This window comes from Grampus griseus (genome assembly GCF_964374135.1).
Source record: "Grampus griseus genome assembly, chromosome: 13".
Classification (NCBI taxonomy): Eukaryota; Metazoa; Chordata; class Mammalia; order Artiodactyla; family Delphinidae; genus Grampus; species Grampus griseus.
Genome location: NC_139007.1, coordinates 66,482,241 through 66,507,353, shown reverse-complemented (window position 1 = coordinate 66,507,353; position 25,113 = coordinate 66,482,241). Strand labels below are relative to the sequence as shown.

General features: G+C 37.2%; 1 protein-coding gene across 1 annotated transcript; it reads right to left on the bottom strand.

Moving 5' to 3' along the window:
- Positions 1–10,344: 10,344 nt before the first annotated feature.
- On the bottom strand, positions 10,345–12,206 carry GJE1 (gap junction protein epsilon 1; the record flags this gene model as incomplete). The annotated part of the gene is made up of 3 exons (XM_082668593.1): positions 10,345–10,740; positions 11,306–11,488; positions 12,168–12,206. 3 exons carry the CDS (start codon positions 12,204–12,206, stop codon positions 10,345–10,347), a joined length of 618 nt encoding a protein of 205 aa, XP_082524719.1.
- Positions 12,207–25,113: the final 12,907 nt, after the last annotated feature.

Here is a 25,113-nt window from a genome sequence, read left to right as displayed (position 1 = left end):
GCTTCCGTCTGGGAGGGTGCGCGCACTAACACGCAGGCAAATCCCGCCCATTTTCCCGTTGCTCAGCAACGTCGAGGCAACTACGGGTTCCCAGCAGGGACAACCTCAGTGCGCCTGGCTTGTAGCAGTTATAGAGCCCAGAGGAGGTGGAGCAGCTTGGCTGTGATACCGCCTATGGCACTAGCGCTCCCTGCTGGCCGCTGGCCGGAGGGAGAAGAGATTTTGTTTTATTTCTCTTCTGTTTCCAGCCTCTACCCGCCTTTTGTGGCTGAAGGATGGGTAGAAAGGGAAACACAAAAAGAAAATAATGTTTGTTGATTGGGAGAAAAGGTAAAGACATGAATTGCCTTTGGCATCCTTCAGGAATTATCGTTTGCAGTACCTCAGATTATATTAATAGCGTCCATAGAAGCTTTTCTAATTTTAGAAACTTTAAATTCAATTCTTGTAAGATGAGAGATGATGTGTTTCCATTTTAAATCACACTCTTCTGTATGGGCACATTGGATAAAATAATCAGTTACTTTTTCAACATAAATACTAACACATTAAGCTTGAAGAAAATTGAGCTTTTGTTCTGAGCTGGAGAGCATATACACTAGTGAATGAATAATTTGTAGATCGTTTGTTTCTGGAGAGTAATGAGAGATTTGCAAAGTCATTTGACAGCTACTATCTTGTCAATGCACAGATAAGGCGTTCAGGTAGTAGTTCTTGCTCAATGCTGCCAACTCATACCACTGTAGGTAGGCATCAACTTTTCCTTCTACCATCAGTGACGTCATCAGTTCTTTTTCTCTCCTCTCCAGCCCATGCTATCAGGACTTTACACTTTATTTACCTCCTCCAGTAACCTTAATCTTTATTTCTTTATTTTATCTCACTCCCCAGTTTTGAGAGTTCATCTTAAAACTGGTTTTCATTGGAATCACACCATCTCCAAGAAACAAGATCTCAAGCTCTGAAATTTCCCTCTGCCTACTATTTTCTGATCAACACTCCACCCTATCCCCACCCCCAAGCTCAGCAGAACCTACTCTGTGTCCTTGTGTTGTCTCCAGTCCACATTTTTGTCTATCCCTTTTTGCAGAGTACATCACCTTAGTTAGCGGGCTACCTGTTTTACAAGAAACTTGAGTTCTGTATTCTCCCCAATTTCAGCAACACATTCATTACCAGTTGAGAACGTATGTACTATGGACTGAATATTTGTGTCTCCCCAAAATTCATATGTTGAAACTGAATGCCCAAGGTGATGATATTAGGAGGTGGGGCCCTTGGCATATGATTAGGTCATTCAGACAGAACCCTCATGAATCAGATTAATTAATACCCTTGTAAAAGAGACCCCAGAGAGCTAGCTTGCCCTTCCACCATTTGCAGATACAATGAGAAATCAGCAGTCCTCAGCTTGGAAGAGGGCTCCCACCAGAACCTGACCATGCTGGCACCTGAACTTGACCATCCAGCTTTCAGAACTGTGAGAAATAGATTTCTGTTGTTTATAAGCTGCCCAGTCTGTGGTGTTTTGTTATAGCAGCTGGAACAGACAAAGATAGTATGGTTTCTTTCTCCTGCTCTATTCCCACTATCCAGTCAGAAGTTGCTAGATTGGTAGAGAAATTAATGAAGCAAAGCAGAATCATCTCTCTGTCCTTATGATGTCTCATTTATGCTTTCCTATTAGTTCTTGATTCTCAACTGTGGTTGTCCTTAAAGTTCACCCCAGAAAAATTTTTTTAATTAATTAATTAATTTATTTATTTTTGGTTGTGTTGGGTCTTCGTTGCTGTGCGAGAGCTTTCTCTAGTTGCAGCGAGCGGGGGCCACTCTTCATCGAGGTGCGCGGGCCTCTCGCTGTCGCGGCAGAGCACAGGCTCCAGACGCGCAGGCTCAGTAGTTGTGGCTCACGGGCCCAGTTGCTCCGCGGCATGTGGAATCTTCCCAGACCAGGGCTCGAACCCCTGTCCCCTGCATTGGCAGGCAGATTCTCAACCATTGTGCCACCAGGGAAGCCCCAACCCAGAAATTTTTTTAAAGCTCATGTCTAGGTACCCCCGCCCAGGCTTACGGATTTAACTGTTCTGAGTTGGATCCTAAATACCAGTATTTTTAAAAGGTCTTTAGTAAATTGGCACACTCAAGTTTGAGGGCCAGTGCCCTAGTGAATCATCAGTACATGGCTGATGTTTTAAGCCTTCTCCACTCTCTTCAAGTCAGATCCTCTAGCCTGATTGCCTTGGTCAGAAACTGCACTTCCTGCTACTGAAATTAAGTTCACCAAATATGAATTGTTCCACCTCTTCCGTGCCACAACAAAGCAAGAATAACTAGCTAGCAGTTTGCCAAGTATCTACTGTGTATCGGGCATGTTTCTAGTTACTTTAAATCATTTAATCTTTACTACAACCCTGCAAAGAAGGTGTTATCATTTTCATTATTTTACAAGTGAGAAAAATGAGACACATAGAATTTGTTTAACTTGCACCAGGTCACAGCTAGTAAGTATGAGTGTAAACAAGGTAAATATTAACAACATGAAGATGATTTTTCTGGTTGATGATTTACAATTAAGAATTTACTGATATTTTACTATGAAGAAGGACCTAACTCTCTTCCATCCAACTCTGATCAGTTGCTGAAGGACCTGATGTCACCCTCCAGGTTGGGGCTAGAATCTTGGCAAGTTAGGGGAGGGCAGAGATAGGGGATAGGAGCAACCACAGGAAGAAGAAAAGGGAGAGAGACCAGAACTGACTGGTGTTTTGGTGGGAAAAGGTAAATGTTCTGCACCATTCCCTGGACTCCAGTGTACTCGTGGTCTTCTCACAGCAAAACTTTCTATTCTGATTGTGGTCACCAATATTTTGATGGGAAATGACAGGTCTCAACCAATGTAATGAGGGTAGTATATACCTATAGCTGTCTCTTTTGGGTACACTCTCTATGGTAGAAATTTGTCTTCCAGTATATGAGACTCACATTCTGATTGTTTAGCATCCCCTAAAATAGAGTTGTTTTTTTCCCCTACAGTTGCTATCAGAAGACTGAAAGAGATGACCAATGACTTGGCCAGGTCCATTTACACATGCATGGCTGAGACAGGGGTAAAGGTAAAAAAATGCTTTTTATTTTTTTCAACATGGATATCTGGTTGTTCCAGCACCATTGAATTAAATTGGAGAATTAAAAGAAACAACAACTATATATGTGCTGAACTATTTTTGGTCTCTATTGTTCCTGTAATCAACATGCCTATCTGCATACCAACCCTACTCTGTTTTGATTATTGTACCTTTGTAGTAAGTTTTGAGAATACATAATGTAAGTCGTCTACTTTTACTTTTTCAAAATCATGTTGGCTATTCTAGGTCTTTTGTATCCCATATAAAATTTAAAAGCAGCTTATGAATTTCTACAAAAGCTTTCTGGGATTTTGACTGGGATTGTATTGGATTTACACATCAATTTTGAGTGACCGAAGTTATAAAAGATTAAGGTCTCTAAACCATGAACTTGGTTTATTGTTCCACTTATTTAAAACATCTTTAATTTCTTGTTTTAAATAAATTATTTTATTTTATTTTATTTATTTTTGGTTGCGTTGGGTCTTCATTGCTGTGCATGGGTTTTTCTCTATTTTCAGTGAGCGGGGGCTACTCTTCGTTGCTGTGCATGGGCCTCTCATTGCGATGGCTTCTCTTGTTGCAGAGCATGGGCTCTAGGCACGCAGGCTTCAGTAGCTCTGGCTCATGGACTCTAGAGCGCAGGCTCAGTAGTTGTGGCACATGGGCTTAGTTGCTCCACGGCATGTGGGATCTTCCTGGACCAGGGCTCGAACCCGTGTCCCCTGCATTGGCAGGTGATTCTTAATCACTGCGCCACCAGGGAAGCCCTAACATCTTTAATTTCTCTCAACACCATTTTGTAGTTTTCATTGTACAGGTTTAGCATATCTGTTGTAAAATTTATCTCTACCCGTTTCATACTTAATGAATAATATTGTAAATCTTATTTTTAAAATTTAAATTTCATTTTTTATTGCTCTACAGAACTTTCAATCTTGATAACTTAATTACAAATTCTAGTAACTTTTAGCACATCCTTTAGAATTTTTTATTTACATGATTATGTCTGTGACTAAAGATGATATTTCTTCGTTTCTAATCTGTATATCTTCTATTTTTTGTCTTACTGCATTTATTGAATAAGTATATATTAAATATACATGTAATTTTTGTTTTGTTTAGTCTTATTGGCCTTCAGTTCAATGTTAAACAAAAGTGGTAAAAGTACACATCCTTACCTTTTTTCCCGATTATATGGGAAATTATTCATTCTTCCACTATTAAATAGGATATTTCCTGTAGGTATTTTTAGATGCTTTTCATCAAGTTTAGCTAGTTCCATTTTACAGTGAGAGATTTGGGGTTTTGTTTGTTTGTTTCATTATAAATGGGTGTTATGTAATCAAATGCTTTTATCCGCATCTATTAGGATGACTAGGTGATTTTTTTCCTTTATTCCATTAATCTAGTTGAATTACATTAATTGGTTTTCGACAGTTAAAAAAACTTTTCATTCCTGGGGTAAACCCCACTTGAACATGATGTATTATCTTTATATATATTGCTGGATTACATATGCTAGACTATTTTTGCTAAGAGTTTGTGATATCAAGGTTATGCTGGCTTCATTAAATGACATGGGAAATAGTCCCTCCTAGTTCCTGAAAGAGGTTGTGAAGTATTATTTCTTAAACGTTTGAAGGAATTCACCAACGAAGCTATCTGGGCCTGATTTTTTTTTTCTGGGAAAGCTTCTATTTTAAATTCAATTTCTTTAATAGGTGTAGAGATATTCATATTTTCTGTTTATTGTTGAGTCAGTTTTTAGTAATATGTGTCTTTCAAGGAATTTTTCCATTTCATCTAACTATCAAACTTATTGGTATAATATCATTCATGGTGTTTCCTTATAATCATTTAAATGTTCTGTTGTGATGTTTCTTTCTTTTTTCATTTATGATATGAGTAATTTTCATTTTCTCTTTTATTATCTCAATCTGTCTAGCTAGAAATTGGTCAGTTTTACTAATCTTTTCAAAGACCATCTTCTCCTTTCATTGATTTTTCTATTGTCTTTCAGTTTTCTATTTCAATATTTCATGCTCTTATTTTTATTTCCCTACTATGTAATTTGTATTTAAACTGTTTTTTAAAATAATTTCTTGAGGTGGAAGCTAAAAATTCTTTTTTCTAACATAATATATAGAACTTTTAAAATGCTGTCGAGAACCATTTTAATTGTTTTCCACAAATTTTGATAAATTGTGTTTAAAGTAGTTTAAAATTTTCCATGTAATCTCTTCTTTGATCAATGGGTTAATAAAAATGTATATTGTTATTTTCTCAAATATTTGGGCATATTTCAGATATCTTATTTTTATTAATTTCAAGTTTAATTCTATTGTGAATTAAACAAAGTCATTGAGACTTTATCATGACCCAGAAAATGAACTTTCTTGGTGAATGTTACACTTGCACTTGAAAAAAATGTATATTCTGCTGTTGTCTAGTAAGAGTGTTCTCTAAATATCAGTTAGTTCAAGTTGCTTATTGGTAATGTTTGTGTTCTGTTTCCTTCCTGATGTTCTACTTTGTCAATTGATTACTGATGAGGAATGTTGAAATCTTTAATTATAATTGGATTTATTTCTCTTTTCAGTTCTAGCAGGCTTTGCTTCTTCTATTTTGGCACTGGTGGCATACACATTTATAACTGTTATGCTTCCTAATGAAATGATACTTTAATCATTATGAAATGTCTCTTTTATCCCCGTCATTATTCTTTGCCCTGAAATCTGCTTGAGTTTTCTCATATTAATACAGCTAATTCAGCTCTCTGATGCTTACTGTTTGCATGATATATCTTTTTCCACTTTTATTATTATTTATTTGTAAAAATATTAAAATGTTTTAAATATTTAAAGTGGGGTCTTGTTAATAATTTGATCTGGATTTTTTTTTTTAAATGTGGGGCTTCCCTGGTGGCGCAGTGGTTGAGAGTCCGCCTGCCGATGCAGGGGACACGGGTTCATGCCCCAGTCTGGGAAGATCCCACATGCCGCGAAGCGGCTGGGCCCGTGAGCCATGGCTGCTGAGCCTGCGCGTCCGGATCCTGTGCCCCGCAACGGGAGAGGCCACAACAGTGAGAGGCCCGCGTACCGCAAAAAAAAAAAAAAAAATGCAGTCAGAAATCCCTGTTTTGGTTTGGAGTGCTAAGACCTTTATATTTATTGTAACTGTTGATATTTTTAGGTTTAGTTCTACTACCTTGTTATTGTTTTCAATTTGTCCCATCTGTTTTTTTCCCTTTTTGTCTTTTTGGTCATCTTTTGGATTAATTGAATGTTTTAATTTCCTTTGTTGGTTTAGTAGCTAAAATTCTGTTGTTTTTCTGGTTGTCTTGTATTTAATAGTATACATCTTTAAATTATCACAGTGTACTTCAAGTGATATATAACTTCATATATATTATAAAATCTTATAAGGATATACTTCCACACTTGATTTGATATGCCACACATAGTTTTTTCAAGAACAATTTTGGATTTATCCATCGTATGCTGTTTTTTTTCTGATTTATTACTTTCTGTCTTTATTCTTATTAAATTATTTTTGTTTTCCTTAGTTTTATTTTAAAGTTCTTACATTTGCTGTTTGAATTACTTTTATTGTTTATTTTTTAAAAAGAAATGTATCTTCCACTGTCAATTGGCCATGCACTACAATTTTGACAATATCTCATAGGTTTTAATATGTAATATTCTGACTGTTGTTCATTTATAAACAAACTGAAAAGCTTCAGTTTGAATTACCTTATTTGACCCAACAACTTTTTCTGGAATAACTTTAAATATATTTTCAAGTGGTTAGTTATTTGTTTAACTTTGACATTCTTATTAATTTTTGCTACATTTGCAGTTTAGTTAGAAAAATCAGTTTTTATATTTTAAACTGTATTACATATATTTAAATATCTTATATTTTATAAATGCTATATTTTTATGTAGCATTTATTATCCAGGAGTATACAGCTGTGTGCTAACAATCCTGATATACTTACTAACAAAATGAAATCATAGAATGGTATAGATCATTAAGGAATTGAAAAGACTGTCCAAACCAACTCTCACAGGATCTGTATCTTTACACATAACAATATGGACTGTTTACTTAAAAGAAGCAGAGGTGACCAGGGTTCCTCTAGTGGCTTAGAAATGCTATCCTTCCTCCTTGTGAGTTGAGGAGAGAGAGTCCAGGGCTAAAGAGGCCAGTTTTCATAGGACAGACTACCTTAGAGGGAGAAGCTACAAAGCATGAGAGCTCCAGAAATCTGTAAAGGGTCTTCGACTGAGTCCTGATCAATGTAACGTCTTTAAACATCTTTGCAGAAAAAGAGCTACCTGAAAGGATTAAAAGGAACAATACCCAAGATTCGCACAGAACTGAGAACAGTTACTTTTTCCAACAGCTAGGGTAGAAATCCTCTTAAAAAGGAGCATACTTTGAAAATGTCCTAGGATGAATCAGCATAAGAATAAATCAAATTGTTCGCCTGTGAATGGGCAGTGATATTAAGGGGAGGTCTGTTGGTTTTTTTAAAAAATGATCTTCCCTTAGAAAAATCCTGAGGGGCAAACAAGAAGAACGTCTTTTTGCCCCTTCTCCCTTCTTTCCCTGGGCACAGCAAAAACCTGCTTCCTGTAGCTACAGCAATTTCTATTGTAACCATAAGTGCAATGGGCCGAATGTTGTGTCTCCCCAAAATTCATATTTTGGAAATCCTAACCTCCAATGTGATGGTATTAGAAGGTGGGACCTTTGGGAAGTAAGTAGGTCATGGGGAGGGAGCCCTCATGAATGAGATTAGTGTCCTTATAAAAGGAACCCTAGGGAGCTCTCTGGCCTTCTTTCCACCATGTGAGGATACAATAAGTCTGTAACACAGAAGATGGCTCTCATCAGAACCTGAACATGCCAGCACCTTGATCTCAGACTTCCATCCTCCAGAACTATGAGAAATAAATTTCTTTTGTTTATAAACTATCCAGTCTAGGTATTTTGTAATAGCAGCCCAAATGGACTAAGACAATGAGTCAACCAGCTTGAGGAAGGAATTCAAGAATTTGAGAATGGTGGAAAGATAACATTTCCAAAGCACCAAAGAGGCATCTCATAGAGCACTCAGAAACGTTTTGCCTTAGTAACGGGGCAAAATTAGCCCTTCAGTAAGGGCTACACTGGTCCCATCTAACAAAGCTTAAAAGGAAGTACAAAGGATCAACTGTTTCCAAGTAATTTAACTGTGCCCCAGAATAAAATTTAAGAATTATTTATGGGAAGACAAAAATATTCAGCATCCGACAAGGTAAAACACACAATGTCTGGTATCCAATAAAAAATTACATGCCTTCTAAAGATGCAGGAAAATATGAACCATATTGAAGATGTATGTGTTTGTGGGAGAATTGGTTGGAGGAGTCCACCCTAGGTACAGGCAATAAAGGGTATATTATCTACAGATAATTTAAAAATAAGAATAAAACATACTAGACATTGTTGTTGCTTATTATCGCTAAGGGCCAGTGATTCTAAACAAAATCAATGAGCAAATAGTCTTTCCCTTCAGAGGGGGCTATTTCCAACAGCCCCCAGCCTCTTGTCATATCACTGTGCCCCTCACTAGAATATGATCTTATAAAGGTACTACATCTTGTTTATCTTTGTATTTGAACTTTTAATGTGGTACATGTTTAATAATCGATACTATGCAGCTATTTGTTGAATGAAGGTAAATTGGATTTTTTCTTGTGCTTTTCTGTGGAGAAAGCCTCAATGATTTAAAAATTAATGTAGAAATTCATGATATCAACCATAGGTTAAATAATGCTTAAGAAAAAATTGAAAACCTCAGTTTTTGACTGACTATACTTATTTCCCTAATAAAGCACCAGTATAACGCAGTCATACATAAAGTTTTTAAATGATATCAAATGGACATGATTCTTGGTAAGATAAGCAGATAAAAAGAAATGCACTGAATTAATATAAAATTACCTTTGACAATGTTATGTGGCAGCCTGAATGGGAGGGGAGTCTGGGGGAGAATGGACACATGTATATGTATGGCTGAGTCGCTTTGCTGTGCACCTGGAACTATCACAACATTGTTAATCGGCTATACTCCTTTATAAAATAAAAAGTTTAAAAAATTGCCTTCGAAATCATTTCATAGCTATTTAGGAAGTCTAGCTTAATATAAATATAACTTACTATCTCAATAATCTTGAATATAGAAACTATTGTTGTAGGATATCTATGAGCACAGAGGGGTTTTTTTTTCCAACAAGCAACAAGGAAACCATGCACACTATTTTCCATAGCATTTTTTATTTATTTGGTGGCCACATTACCATATCATTTAATATTTAAAATTTCAAGACAACAATATGAGTATAATATTAAAAATGTAAGTGCTCCATTTCTTCAAGTTAGTCATCAAATTATAGAATGACTCTTTTAATAATTAATTGACAACTTTTGCACTTAAATAAGTTATATTTTACATGAATACAACAATAATTACATCCTCAAAGTTTATGCTGCATAGTTAAGTGGAAAGGGAAATAGCTTTATAGTTAGGAAAGCTGAATCCTAGGATTGCATATATTAATCTCCCTGAGCCTCATTTTTCTACTCTGTGTAAAAGAGTTAATAAAAGTTTCTCTGGCCATAAAATACTGTGATTGATTAAGATGTTGTATATGAAAGAACTCTGTAAAAGTACTATTTAAAAATGAGTTAACATTAGTTCCATGTATGTTTCCTAATGTGTGACAAAATTAAAACGGAACAAAGGTTTTGTTCAAGAATCCCTTTCTTTGGGGCTTCACTGGTGGCGCAGTGGTTGAGAGTCCGCCTGCCGATGCAGCAGACACGGGTTCGTGCCCCGGTCCGGGAAGATCCCACATGCCACGTAGCAGCTGGGCCCGTGAGCCATGGCCGCTGAGCCTGCGCGTCCGGAGCCTGTGCTCCGCAACGGGAGAGGCCACAACAGTGAGAGGCCCGCGTACCGCAAAAAAAAAAAAAAAAAAAAAAGAATCCCTGCCTTAGAACTGAGTATTGTACTTTATACTAGACATAAATTTTAGACACACTGAGGTTAGTTTGAAGAACAGATATTTATGTTTGAAATTGAGATACTCACTGAATGAGATAAAACTAAATAAAAATGGTTGATAAATAATTGTGGCATGACAGTAGGTAATCAACCTTTTGGTCATTGCTTAATTAGAAAGCATAATCTTCTAAATATTATCTCAAAAATCTCAGCAACACATAAGACTATTGTAATTACAGTAAATGTATACATTGCAATGAGAAAAATGGTCTTCTCAAAGTGTTCCGGCACCATGCATCTTATGGTAGTAAATTTTTTCCGAAGAGACACAGCATCACACAGGTAGAGAGGTTTTACTTGGAAACCAAAGAGGTGAATCTGAAGCCAAAATGCTACCACTTCTAGACTAATTCTTAATAAAACAGAGAGGATATAAATCACAGTGTAGATGGGCTTTTGAAGAATGCATTCTTGATTGATGCTTTTACATGCAGCATAAAGATGAAAAATAGCTCCAGGAACCAGGACAATCACTAGTTGTAATGCCCAGAACACCTAAAGTATGTCAGAAATATCTTAGTCAAATCAGTCAACACGTAATGAAAAAACACACTAAAAAAAACCATAATTCACTGACCCTCAATAGAGGCTAATTTAAAAATTCTAAGTTTTGTAAGTCTTATGAGGATAAAAATAATATAATGAAGGTGGTAATGCTGGGCATAATCTCATTTAATTACCAAGATGTTTAGAGTTTAAAATTTTAAACACTTAGTAATTGTAAAAATGTAGTCATATTTTACTGTCATCACCTACCAATTACTACTAATGATGGAATATGTTATTTTAGTATCTACTCAATTTCCATTTCTAATTACAAGCCTGGAGTATAATTCTAACATCAATAGATAATAGGATGCTGGACTTGGAAGAAACTCTTGACCAACTCAAATTAATTTACCTGAAATATACAGCTAATATTTTAAAAAGGTAATTATTCTAGAAATAATACCTGTTAGAATAGTCTTCATCTTATTATGACATTATTTTACATTTAAAAAGAAAACAATTTTATCTGGTGTGGAGTAAGGTTTACATTTGTGCACACAGAAACACTTACTTGTGGAGTGATTGGCCTGAACTGATTGTAACAGATGAGGTTTATTTCTCTCTTGTCTGGATCACAACTGAAGTGCAAAGCCTCATTCCCATAAACTGCAAAGCCTAACACCCCAAGGAAGAACATTCTGACCGATCCAAAGAAAAGGGTGTGGAATTGACCGATCACGGTGGGAGGCTTCATCTGTTACAGTTTTAGGAGAAAAAAAAAACTTTTGAAAACAAACATTAAAGGGGGATATTTTAAAGGATGATTTCATTATCACATTTAAAAAAATTTAAGATTCATAAAGTTTCAAAGAAAGACAGGAACTTAGAGATCATCAAGCCCAATTCAAATCCTGCATTTTGAGATTTCTTACCCTTTTCACTTTGAAAATCTGAAGTGCAACAGTCAAATAGGAACTTGTTGCCAATGACATAAATAATTTTGGAAACTTGTAAAAAGCTTTGAATTTAATTAATATCCCTTACCCCTGTAAACCTTTTGCAATAAAATCAAGGTAATCTTAGTATATCTAGTACCTTTTTAAAAAATTGGATAATAAATCCAACATTAAATTCATTAGTATACACACTATCTTAATAAGCAAATAATGTTTATTTAGTTGTCATTACAGCTTCTCTTCTCAATTATCAAATTGAGAGAGCGATCAGCTTTAAAGCACCAACAGCTAAAAGTAATTCCTGAATTATTCTAGTTACAGTTATTTAAATTCAGAATATGTTGAAGCAAACGGTTGATATTTATATCATTCTCCATACATGTAGAGGACCTTATTCATCAGCTCTCATGCAAATCATGTTAAAATAACAGATAGGACTCATACAATTGTTGTTGCTGCTGCTTGTATAATACTTACACATCCTTCATAGAAGTTTTTGATGTAATTTAGAGACATGTCTCAGGAGATGTTATCCCAGCATCCCTGTGGGTTAATCCTTGACCCACATTGCCAGTTTGTTTCTGCCAGAATCAAACTCTTATTTTCTGTCATAACTTTTACAACAGAAAGCACTTATCACTGCACATTTCTCTCCCCTCCTCCTTTTCTTTTTTTTTTTTTTCATAGATCTCTGGGGCTCCAGTCAACTTTCCTCTCTCCCTCCCCAAACAAAACAAAAACAAAGAAACAAAAGACTAGGGCATGTGGTCAATCTGATAATCCCTTGATTTACACTGTCAGCATAGCCAGCCAGCCAGACAGGAGTGCCAGTAGAGCAGGAGGCCAGGCCAGCAAGGGTTCTGACACTCAGTGCCTCTCAGTTACCTAAGAATTTCCTGCGCGTAAAGCAGCGGACTCTCTAGCTTAGAGTTTTCTCTGAAATGTCAAGTGATCTTTTTTTTTTTTTTTGACTTCCTTTTAGGTATGTCTGAAAAGATAAGTATGTGGGAAATATTCCTGATTCTTTCTTGTTTACTTCCATGGAATAAAACTGATTTCTGGGAAGTTTAAGAAACTGTAAAGCAGGTTATGATAGCTATTGCATCACTGAATATTACTAATGTGTTACTATCTTTGTCTTTTTGATGAATGCTTACCACAGCCATGGAAAAATCTGCAGTTAGATCTTGATTCTAAGGAAAAAGATAGGATACTGCTAACCAAGATAAGACCTGGATCTAGCATAAATCATGTGAATAATCCCACCCTCCCTTTCTTTTGTCCTCAGTAGACACATCATCTGCTAGACATGGTTATGGATACTGAGAATGAGCAGGGGCCAAGAACAAGTGGCTGCCTTCTAACTGATAATACATCTGCTTGCTATCTTCCAGCCGCCTATAACACTATTCAGCCAATGGTTGATCAAACTTGATTTCTTCACTTGCTTTTCTCATCTTTGTTTTGTTTGCAATCTGTGAAAGTGATAACTCCAATTGACTTCATTGCTCTTGTCAGCAAGTGGAGAAGTGATTGCATAACACATGTAGTTATAACCAATGAGCAAGAGGCAGTGGCCTTTTGAACCAGACTGTTGTATTGGATAGGAAAAAATAAAAATGGGCAATGTAATCACCCCTCAGAACTGTTGAGTAAGAGAAATTGGTATATATTCTCATCTTCTGTGAAACAGAATTCCAGGTTCACTGTGTGTTGATTCCTTCGAAGGGGTATCCAAAAGCCAAAACAATCATTGGCATGAGAGGAACCCTGCTTTGACTTCTACCATTGTACAGTAGTAAATGTTTTTGTTTAGACAAATATATTCAAGTGTCAGACTTGTAAAAATCATCAAAGTTCTTCCTGTGTTTTTCCGGAGATGAATGAAATTGTCTTGAACCTTAGTTGCATGTGTAGAAGAGGAAAATGCAGCATCATTTCATTGTTGGGATCTATGAGAGGCAAAATAAATAATACTGGTCTTCCTCTTATGGGTTATGACCCGACTGAATCATAAGACAAAGGAATAAGGCAGATGGGTACCAAAATATCACCTTTGTTACACTCTTACTACCATAAAGATTTGGTTGGAAAAGGGACATAGCTTAACTCTTTGGGAAAGTGTGACTTTCAGGCAGACACAGGTGCAGGCCAGGTCAATGCTGTATCATGGCTGCCTTTCCAGCATGGAGCGCCCCCCTCCTGTATAAGATTTATGCATGAAAAGAGCAGAATAGAACTATTGATCTCTGTGGGCAACCTGCTCCCAAGGGGAAGATGCTAAGAAATGAATGATGTATGCCAAGTTTTACTTTCCAAATGTAAGGTGAACTCACCAGATGAGATAGTGAGGTTGGCCTCACATGTATGATACTTGGTAGGGCTGTTAATTAGGGTGACAACCTGAGCTTCCTTACATGTTAATAGTTGCAAGTTTCCAAAAGCAGCAAAAGAGGGCAATCCCCAGTGTGCAAGCATTGTTTAGGCCTCTGCTTGCTTCATGTTTGCTGATGTTACATTAGGCAAGATGAATTACAATCCCAACCCAGGTTCGAGAAATAGATTCTATGTCTTGATGGACCTGCAAAGTCATGTTGCAGAGCTGTGGGTACAAGGATAGAAAAAAATCTGTGGCCAACTTTATATTCTACCACAGTGTGCCCTATGATCACATATATTCATCTCTCCTACATGTCTTCACCTTAATCCCAGGATGTCAGAACTCTCATCTAATTATAGCATTAAAGTTTGAGTCCAGGGTTCTGTGACTTGTCTCATGTGCAAATCTGGATGTGGCTCAGAGGTGACTCTTGGTGATCCAGAATCTAATGAAACAAAAGGAAAAGTTATTTTCCACACAAAGTCAATATACAATGATGATAAGGGGTAGGATGATTCCAGTAGGTGCTTCCACTCCAACAGGAGGCACATCACTGTCACTGGTCCATGACAATTTTGAAATCTTGCAGGGGAAATGTTGCCAGTTCTTCCTATTCTGGAGTCAGAAAATGTCCGTGATTAAGGTATAGTACTATTCCCTGAAAGCTGCTCCCTAATTTACTGTACTCTACTGCTTAATGGAAGTGGGTCCTTGGCTGAAAATATCTTCCCTTTTGCATTTAAAAGAATGGCTATATTCGCAGCTGATTATCTTCCTCAAACTGCTTCTTGTTAGAAGAAAGTTGGGGCACCAGAAGTCATTTCTACAATTTCACCACTATTTTATTTTAAGTAAAATTAGTAGTTCTTTTACTTGTACAAGTCTCTTAATCACTTTTTGAGTTTTCTATATATTACATTTAATGCAATTAATTTGGAAAAAAAAGGTATACCCACAATTATTTTACAGATATTTATTTATTTATTTACTGCTATTTTTGGATTAAGCTTCTCTGAGACCATGCTTTTAAGATTTTTAGAAAACTTTTGTCTAATTGATTGAGATGATCATTAGTCATGCCTTAAGTATTTGAGTCTTATCAAGGTTGTTATAGTCACATGAATGATTTGTTTTTTACCCTCAAACCATGTTTTACATGAGAAAGTTTTACTGGCCAACACTAGGGATAAAAAAAAAGAAAGAAAGAAATTCCTGTGTAGCAAGTCCTGATCCCTCTATATTTTCCCCAAATTTTCTTTGCAAACTCATCTCTAGGCTTCTTCACTAGGTAATCTCTCTCTTCTTATACCTTATAAAATGTGGCCAGTAGTACCAAACTGTTACCTTTAGTATTCTCTCTGGGATGTTCCTTAGTCAAATCCAACATTTAATTAATACATTTTCTACCTTCCAAGTTATTTCAGGTGACTGTTGTGCTAATTGTCTCACTACATATAATAAAGGTTACCATATTTCCAGCCTGTCACAGTAGTTTCCTCACTGCTTTTCCAGGCTTCACTAATAGTTTCTCATTGCTTTCCCTGACATTAGTAATAGTTTCTTTGTTACTTTTCTACCTTCTGCCTCCTGCCTGGTCCCAAAGATGATGTCATGTTTTTTTAACGTATTTGTTATAGTAGCTCCTGATCCTTGGTACCAATATCTATATCAGTTAAGAATTGTTTTCATAGCAAGCCACTCAATTAATGGTCGAACAGCAAACACTTACTTAGCTTATGGTTTGGGTGATTATTTTTCCTTGTCTGGGCTGGCTCAGTTGACCTCTGCTGGATTCTCATGTGCATGTGTGGTCAGTATGCAGATAAGCTGCCAGAAGTGTTATCTAGAATGACTTCACTCGTGTCAGGTGGTTGGCAGGCTTTGGGTGGATTGATAAGGGTGACTATGGCACATGTTTCTTGTCGTTTGGGGGACTAGCCCAGGCTTATTATGGTGGTGATTGCAGAGTTCCCAAAGCAGCAAGTAATGGAAAAGCCCAAATGTGCAAAAGCTTTTCAAGTTTCTGCTTGATTCATGATTGCTAACGTTCCACTGGCCAAAGCAAGTGTCACCGCAAACTTGGATTCCAGCTCTTAGTGGGAAGATCTGAAGTCACATTCCAGTGGCATGGATGTGGAAAGATGAAGAATTTGCAGTAATTTTACAATCTATCACATGACTGGGGGCATAAATCGAGTAAATCTAATATTCAAGAATCTTGGCTGTTTCAAAATGCAATTTGAGAATCATGGATATGTACTTTCTTTCGTAGAGAATCCTAGAATCGATTTATGAGAACTAAAGTTTGAGGTCAGGCTTGTGTGCTGTTACATTGAGCCCCTACTTCCTGGTGTGAAAGGAACATGAGAAGGACTAGAACAGATGGGAAAAGAACTCTCTTGCAGTTAAAAGCTAATAATAATGTATTACACTTATTGAACGGTTTCTATTTGCTACTAAGTGTTTTAAACAAATTATCTTTCTAAATTCTTACAACTCCGTAAAGTATGTACTGTTATAGATCTATTTTGCAGATGAGGCTTAGAGGGTTTAAGCAATTTATCCAAAGTTACAGTTAGTAAGTGGCAAAACCAGGTAGGGACAGACAGTGAATGAGTTACTTGTTGTTAAATGACAAGCTAAAGGATATTATTGAGGATATTAATAGGTTGATTGCTAGGATCCTGAAACACAGGGAATGAAGGGGAAATAAGCTCAGACGTTCTTATTTTCTCTGAGAAGAGCTCAGAGAGTTATCAGGACACACAGCAGCTGGATGGTTCTGCAGAGCTTGGCCCTTATCCCATGCTCCTGGCCAGATCTCATTGTGAATATGAAAGGCCATGAAGAGAGCTAACCAAGTATAATATGTGCTGGGGGAGTACTTGCGAAACATGAAAGACTCCACAGAAATGAATTTAGCTAATGTTTCTTTCCCAATTGACCTCAGTGTAAGGTGAAATGACCACGTGGTATCTGGGATCAGGGGCTCTGGAGTCAGAAAATCTACACTGTTTTCACCATTTGGCTAGATTTGAGATCTCAGGAAAATTTACTATCTTAATCTCAGCTTCTTTACCTGGGGATGACAATAGTATTTACCTCACAGGGTTGTTGCATGTGGATTATTAAAGCACTTGGAGGACTATTCCTCCTGTCTTTAATGAGAGCTTGAACCATCAGTTGTTTTCTATTCATTTTTCCTTGTTGTGGAGACTATAGGATATTAACATATTAATAATCTTTCTTAAACAAGGAAGAACCACTACTTTCTTCAATGTAAAGAAACTTTGAGTTGGCCAGAGTAAGAATGTTTCAGGGAAGGATAAATAACATGCAAATGCCATGTCTATTTTCAGTGTCTCTCTCTTCATCTCTGTTTAATCTATTTGGGAGGCGTGTCTCTTCTGTTAGGGTCTATTACTAAGATGGCAAGATATGGACTTTTGCTCAGCAAGGACTAGTGGGATTGAACCCTGGTGGGCTTTGAGTAAATTTAATCACTAAAAGCTACCTCTGCTCTCCAAGCCTCAAAGATTTAAAAAAATGACCAGGACACCTCTATCAATTTCCTGACTAAATGGCCAAAAATTTGAGGCAACCATACCAGCTTACTTGCTCAAACTTGCTTAAAGCTTTTAACTTCAGATAGCTGGGTGAAGACAAGCTCAGGTTTAGCACTACTACTGCTGCTACTACTACTATACACATACACACAAATTGCTGGCATTTATGGATCGCTGCTACCTTCCAGTACTAATCTAAACCCTGGAAGTCACATATAATCTTTGACAGATATTCTTGATGTCCTAAAATTTCTGAGATTAAAAACATTTAAGACCTTTGTGGTCTAACCCGGAAGGGGGATAAACTTTAATTCTGTGCAGAGCCCAAGACAGTATTGAATAAATGAAAAGTGTAGAAAAGCACTATTCATGACAGCTTACACATGAAAATCAATCCATACGTTAGTTATTATTACTATTTAGTAATCTGCTCTAAATTAGTACTTTAAAATTGAGTTATATGTATTGCTCTAGATCTATGCTTTTCTATGCGTTTGTGCTTATTCACCCATTTTTCTCATTCATACAATAAATATTGAGCGCCTACAGTATCAACTGCTGTGTAAGGTATTGGTAATATGTAAGAACGTTGTGGCCCCTGCCTTCATGGGGCTTACATAAGAGCATGTGTGCTTGTGTTGTATGTATGTATGTACATATGTACATGTGTATACATGCATGTCGTTGATGTGTATACTCCTGAGAACTTGCTTAAAATGAGGCATGACATATTAAATCCTTCAGAGTAGTGTCGTAAACTATCTTGGGTTATTTTATATCTGGCAAACAAGAAGAAATGATCTCTATATAAGTTTTGCACCGTTACAGTATTTACCCTCCTCCACATGAGCTATCCAATGACTGTTGAATGGGATGGAATAGAGGTCAATTTACGTGCTCACAATAGTGTGCTTCACAGAAGGGCAGCTGAGATAAGGCAATCTGGATAGCTGCCTCACTTCATAAATCACAGTCCTTAACCAATTCACATCTCATTGAAATCTCTGACCTGCCAAAGTTGGGTTTGTCCTTCTGCATGAATAATTTATATTTTCTGGAATGGAACTGGGGATGGCTTAGAATAAAGGGTCAGTAACCAATGATGTTATTTTAGGCAAGTTATTTAACCTTCTGGGGTGTGTTTCCATTTCTCCAAAATGAAAAGACTGGATTCTATGATTTGTAAATAATTTCACAATCTATGTTTTTTTTTATTCTAAGTCTTATAACCATACTTGGAGCTATTTTACTAGCTCTGAGATTTATTGTCAGTAATTTTTATGATGCCAGTAATGACTTGACCTAATGGTTAAATTGAAGCCCTGTTTTCCATCTTTATCAATGAGTTTGTATTTTAAATATTCCTAAACTACATGGTTTCTAGTTATATAATACGTATGCTTTATTTCTTTTTTCAGATACTCCATCCATATAGCCAAGCTCTCTAGGAGAACACAGCCTGTAAATCCAGAAGACCTGAGTTCATGTCTTTTTCTACCACTACTGGTTGTTATTTAAACATTCTGTCTTAACTGTGAGTTTTAGTTTTTTCATCTGTAAAATGGGGGAAATTATTCTTATCTTAATAGAGATACTGTATCTCTATCTTAATAGAGATACTGTAATTAGATGAGAGAATATACGCGATAACATGGAGCACAGCGCTTGATGCATATTTGGCTTCTCAACAAATACGACCTTTGCTCTTATTATGGAGACTAGAGTCATTCTATCAAGTTTGAGAGGAAGCCTACCAAATAAGTAAAAACTTGGGTTCTTTAAACAGCAAACATGTATTTGAATCATAGCTTGTAATGGAAATACATTGGCAAAATTATCTAACAACTCTAAACCTGTTTCTTCATTTGCTTGGAATTTGTTGAGCTCTCTGTATCTGTAGACTTGTTTTCAACACATTTAGAAAAACAAATCAGCCATTATTTCTTCAAATATTTTTTTCTTTCTCCTTCACCTCTTGTTCTCGGACTAAGAATATGTATATATAACAAGACTGCTTGATATGTTGCCAAATATACCTGATTCTCTCTATAAATCATTGTTCTCATGGTGTTTCATTGTGAATAGTCACTATGTTAATTTCCCTGATCTTGTACAGAATCTTATCTGAAGCTAATCCTATTCAGGGCATTTTTCATTTCTGATATTTTTATCTCTAGGACAGGGGTCAGTGAACTATTTATTGTCCATAGATCAGCCCATTCTTTTCGTAAAATAAGGTTTTATTGCAATGTAGTCATGCTCATTCATTTATGTGTTGTCTGTGGTTGCTTTTGTGAGAGCTGAATATTTGCAATAAAGATCATATTGCCCATAAGCCCCAAATATTTACTATCTGTCCCTTTAAGAAAAAATTTGCCAATCTTTCCAGAGCCAACCATGCTCTAGACGTTTTTTTTTTTTTTTTAATGTATTTATTTTACTTTATTTTATTTATTTTTGGCTGTGTTGGGTCTTTGTTGCTGCACATGGGCTTTCTCTAGTTGTGGTGAGCAGGGGCTACTCTTCGTTGCGGTGCACAGGCTTCCCATTGCAGTGGCTTCTCTTGTTGCGGAACACGGGCTTTTGGTGCACACGCTTCAGTAGTTGTGGCTCGCGGGCTCTAGAGCGCGGGCTCAGTGGTTGTGGAGCACGGGTTTAGTTGCTCCGCGGCATGTGGGATCTTCCCGGACCAGGGATCGAACCCGTGTCCCCTGCACTGGCAGGCGGATTCTTAACCACTGCGCCACCAGGGAAGCCCTGCTGTAGAGGTTTAATTTGGGTCTTTTTTTAGTCTTCCATTTCTCTGAGCATAATGTTCATATTTTTCTCTACCTTTGTAAATGTAGATGGAATATATGTATTTATTTCACTTTTTGTCTTAATTGACAAATAACATTACATTATTTTAGTTTCAGGCATACAGCAGAGTGATTTGATATTTTTGTATATTGTGAAATGATCACCACAGCAAGTCTCGTCAACATCCATCACCACACATAGTTACAAATTTTTTTCCGTTGTGATGAAAACTTTTGAGATTTACTGTCGTAGCCACTTTCAGATATACAATACATTATTATTAACTACAGTCACCATTCTGTACATTAAATCCCCATGACTAGTTTACTTTATAACTGGAATTTGTACATTTTGACCCCATTCACCCATTTCACTTACCCCCCATGTCCCACTTCTGGCAATAACAATCTGTTTTCTGTATCTATGAACTCAGTTTTTTTAAAAAAATTTAGATTCCAGTTATAGGTGAGATTATATCATATTTGTCTTTCTCAGTGACTTATTTCACTTAGTGTAATGCCCTCAAGGTCCATCCATGTTACAAATTTCAAGATTTCCTTCTTTTTTTATGGCTGAATAATTTTCTATTGCATATATATTCTGCATTTTCTTTATTCATTCATCCACTGATGGACACTGAGGTTGTTTCCATGTTTGACTATTGTAAACACAGATGCAATGAACATAAGGGTGCATATATCTTTTCAAGTTAGTGTTTTTGTTTCCTTCAGATAAATACCCAGACATGAAATTGCTGGATCACGTGGTAGTTCTATTTTTAATTTCCTGAAGAACTTCCATACTGTTTTCCATAGAGGCTGCACCAATTTTCCCACCAACAGTGCACAGGCATTCCTTTTTCTCCACATCCTTGCCAACACTTGTTACTTCTTGTCTTTTTATGATGGCCCTTCTAACAGGTGTGAGGTGACTTCTAATTCTGGTTATGATTTGCATTTCCCTGATGATGAGTGATGTTGAGGATGGAGTATATTTTAATAGCTGTTTAATGTCCTTATTTTCTAGTTACATCATTTCTGTCATTTTTATGTCTCTTTTTAATGATTGATTTTCTCCTCATTATGGGTTATATTTTCCTGGTATTTATATAACTGATAATTTTTAATACTGGATGCTTGACTTGTTGGTTGCTGTATTGTATTGTCATACTTTCAATAGTGTTAGAATTTGTTCTGGCATGCAGGTAGGTCACCAGAATCAGTTGGATACCCTTGAGGCCTGATCAAAGCATTGCAAAGCTGAGTTTAGATTAACTTGTAGTATATGGCGTATTTAGGCTCACAACTCAAATAATATGTTTCTAAGTATTCTACAGGGTACACATTGCTTTACAAGGTCTTTCCACTCTCCTGTGGAGACACAAATTACTCTCAGCCCGGTTTGTACTTTAAATCTTAGTGGGTGGTTCTTTCTCTAGCCATGGGAAGTTTCTTCTCATGCATAAGCATATCAGTACTCAGTCAAAGCCTTAAGTGGAACCCCCTGCAGAGCTCTGAAGTTCTCTCTGTTTAGCTCCCACCTCAGTAGTACGCTGCCCTCCAAATTCTAGCCATCTCTGCCTCCTCAGATGCTGCCTCTGGTTCCTAAATTCAGTGAGGACTTTGGGCTCTATTAGGGTTTCCACTTCCTGATCAGTGGCCTGAAAACTACCTCGAGGAAGTAAGTTCTTGTGTTCAAGGCTCCCATGGTTTGCTTCCCTCTTCTCGGTGATTATAGTCCTGTGCTGCTTGTTTTCCAATGGCTGTCTCATATTTTACAATGATGGTTACCTTTTTTGATCCAGTTTTCTAGTTGTTGTTATGCAGAAAGTAGAAGAGAATATCCAATCCTCATTACTCCATTTCTACCAGAACATAAAACCTTTTACACTGGTTTCATGGTTCTTGACAATGTTCCAAAGAGTTAAGATCATATGAGCTTTGAATAAGTATAATGTCAACTTTGCAATCTTTGTAACGCAGTAGATCTAACTTTACATTTAAAATTAAGAAGCCGGGCTTCCCTGATGGCGCAGTGGTTGAGAGTCTGCCTGCTGATGCAGAGGACACGGGTTCGTGCCCCGGTCCGGGAAGGTCCCACATGCCATGGAGCGGCTGGGCCCGTGAGCCATGGCCACTGAGCCTACGCGTTCAGAGCCTGTGCTCCACAACGGGAGAGGCCACAGCAGTGAGAGGCCTGCATACCAGAAAAAAAAAAAATTAAGACGTCAACAGAGTTCTTTTCAAGTGTCAAGTAGTATATGGTTAGTAATAAGTCAAGTTGTGTAGATAGTTTAGTAAAGTTCTTACAGTGATGGAGTGTGAAACCCTAAGTTCCATGACTTATCAGTCATGTGATATTAAATACATTTGTCAGTTTTTTTTTCTGGGTTTCAATTTTCCATCTGTAATATAAAAATAACAGTACACATCTCATAGGGTTGCTATTAAGATTAAGTAAGATAGATTAAATAGAAGTATTTAACATGGTACCTAGCACTGTATGTACCAAATTAACGTAAAATACTATTTTATTATTGTTGTTGATGTGATTGTTATTGAGAAGTTGTACTGAAGATGAGTCTATAAACATTTAAATACCCATTTTGCTAGAGTCCTTGCTTTATGTTTTGGGTGAAAGCAGGCCAATTTACTTGGCTTCAACAGACCGAACAAGCTCTTAGGGCACCAGCTGAAACTGGCCATGAGTAGGTATAGTAGAGAAGGCCATGCCTAATGGCGTGTTCTCATTTAGTGGAAGGAACCTGATTGAGCCAGAGCTCTCTTCTTGGGGTGGTGAACGCTATGGCACTTTGCCTTTGCACCATACCCCCGCTGCTGGGAATATTGGCTGGTGGCAATGCATATATTCTTCACCAAACACAGCCCTCCATTGCAGGGAAATGCCTCACCCAAGCTTGTGTCCCTTCCCAGAGCAAAGGGATATGTGGCCAGAAACTGGCTGATGCAGAGCTAAAAGGCCTGCTCCTGTGCTATTTCAGAACAACTCTAAAGGGCCATTCCAGCTCTGGAGCAACCCTTGGGATTGATGGAGACTTCAGTTGCAGCCACATTGCAAGTGTTTCTTCATCTGCTCAGTCCTACTTTCCTCATTTCCTTACAGTGTCAACTCCTGAGAGCACTCTTCAATAAACCTTCTTCACACATGTCATCATCTCAAAGTCCATTCTTGTGGAACCCAATCTAAGACACTTGGGGAGCATGAATATGAGACATACCCAAGTGAGAGAATGGTAATTTGGCATACAGATGATCCATTGCTCTGGCTCTCTCTGAGACCAGACATAGGCCTCTGAATCAGGAGTATGGAGATCAAGAGTTATTGAACATCTGCTAAGATGGTTTCCTATGCCTTCCTTCCCTGTGGTTCTTAAACACAACCTTCAGCAGCCCAAGTGAATCTGGGAATGTTTTTTCTTTTTAATTGGAAACCTTTATAATACATGTGTTCCTGAATACATTTCAATCTTAAAGAGGAAAGAAGGGGCTTCCCTGGTGGTGCAGTGGTTGAGAGTCCGCCTGCCGATGCAGGGGACACGGGTTTGTGCCCCGGTCCGGGAAGATCCCACATGCCGCGCAGCGGCTGCGCCCGTGAGCCCTGGCCACTGAGCCTACGCGTTCAGAGCCTGTGCTCCGCTACGGGAGAGGCCACAGCAGTGAGAGGCCCGCGTACCGCAAAAAAAAAAAAAAAAAAAGTCGCTTTTGGAAAAAAAAAAAGATAGCTCTAGGTAGCTGAGGTGTTTATCTTTCAGATGTGCCGGAAGATGGAATATTTCTTAACTCACAGATTCACATTAACTTCCCCAAAACTTCCATGCTTCCTGACACTTTTTGAATAGTCCACATATTCCAAAAGACTTTCAGACATGGCCATTTCTCCTAAAAGTGATTCCTAGATAAACCTGAAGGTGTGTTAGTGTAATTCTTCAATTAACAGATTCTCCCAATATGAGACAATCTGTATCAATAGACCTGACTTTGGAGGGCTCTTATCTGAAGTTATTACAAATTGCCATTAGCAAATGAGAAACTTAGGTATTAGGGTTGGCTATGTGCACAGGATTAATATTCTTAGTAATAACTTAGTGATGACTACCGATATGAGTGTATTAGCATATACCTTTAACATGCCCAAGTTTTCATATTATTTCAAATTACTTCGATACCGAAGGAGTTAGTGAGCATCATGGCGCTGTAACGGGACCCTTTAGATTTATTGATTGGAGGCTTTACTCATCTTCCTGAGAAATACTAAATTTTACAATTCATTCATGCTCAGTTTTATTAAATTATTTTCTGTGAACCAAGTATCTGCAGGGAACTAAACATCTGACAGTCAATGGTTTTTGTGAAATTATTTGCTACAGAGTCAAACTCAGAAGCCCAATCTTAATATTACTCATTTGTCAGTGCTTATCCTTGATTTCACCCCAATTTTCATCAGTATAGGTTCTATAAATGATCAATTTGCTGTAATTTTCCAATGTTGGACATAATGAGAAATTGTAAGTGCTTTTGTTGCATGCTTTAGTGTGGAGAAAAGTATGATTCTTTTATATTTGGCAAAGCAGTATACTCCAACAGTTTCTTAATTTCAGTATATACTGAATCATATTTTGCATTGTTGAAATACATAGCATTCCTTTAATTTATGAAAT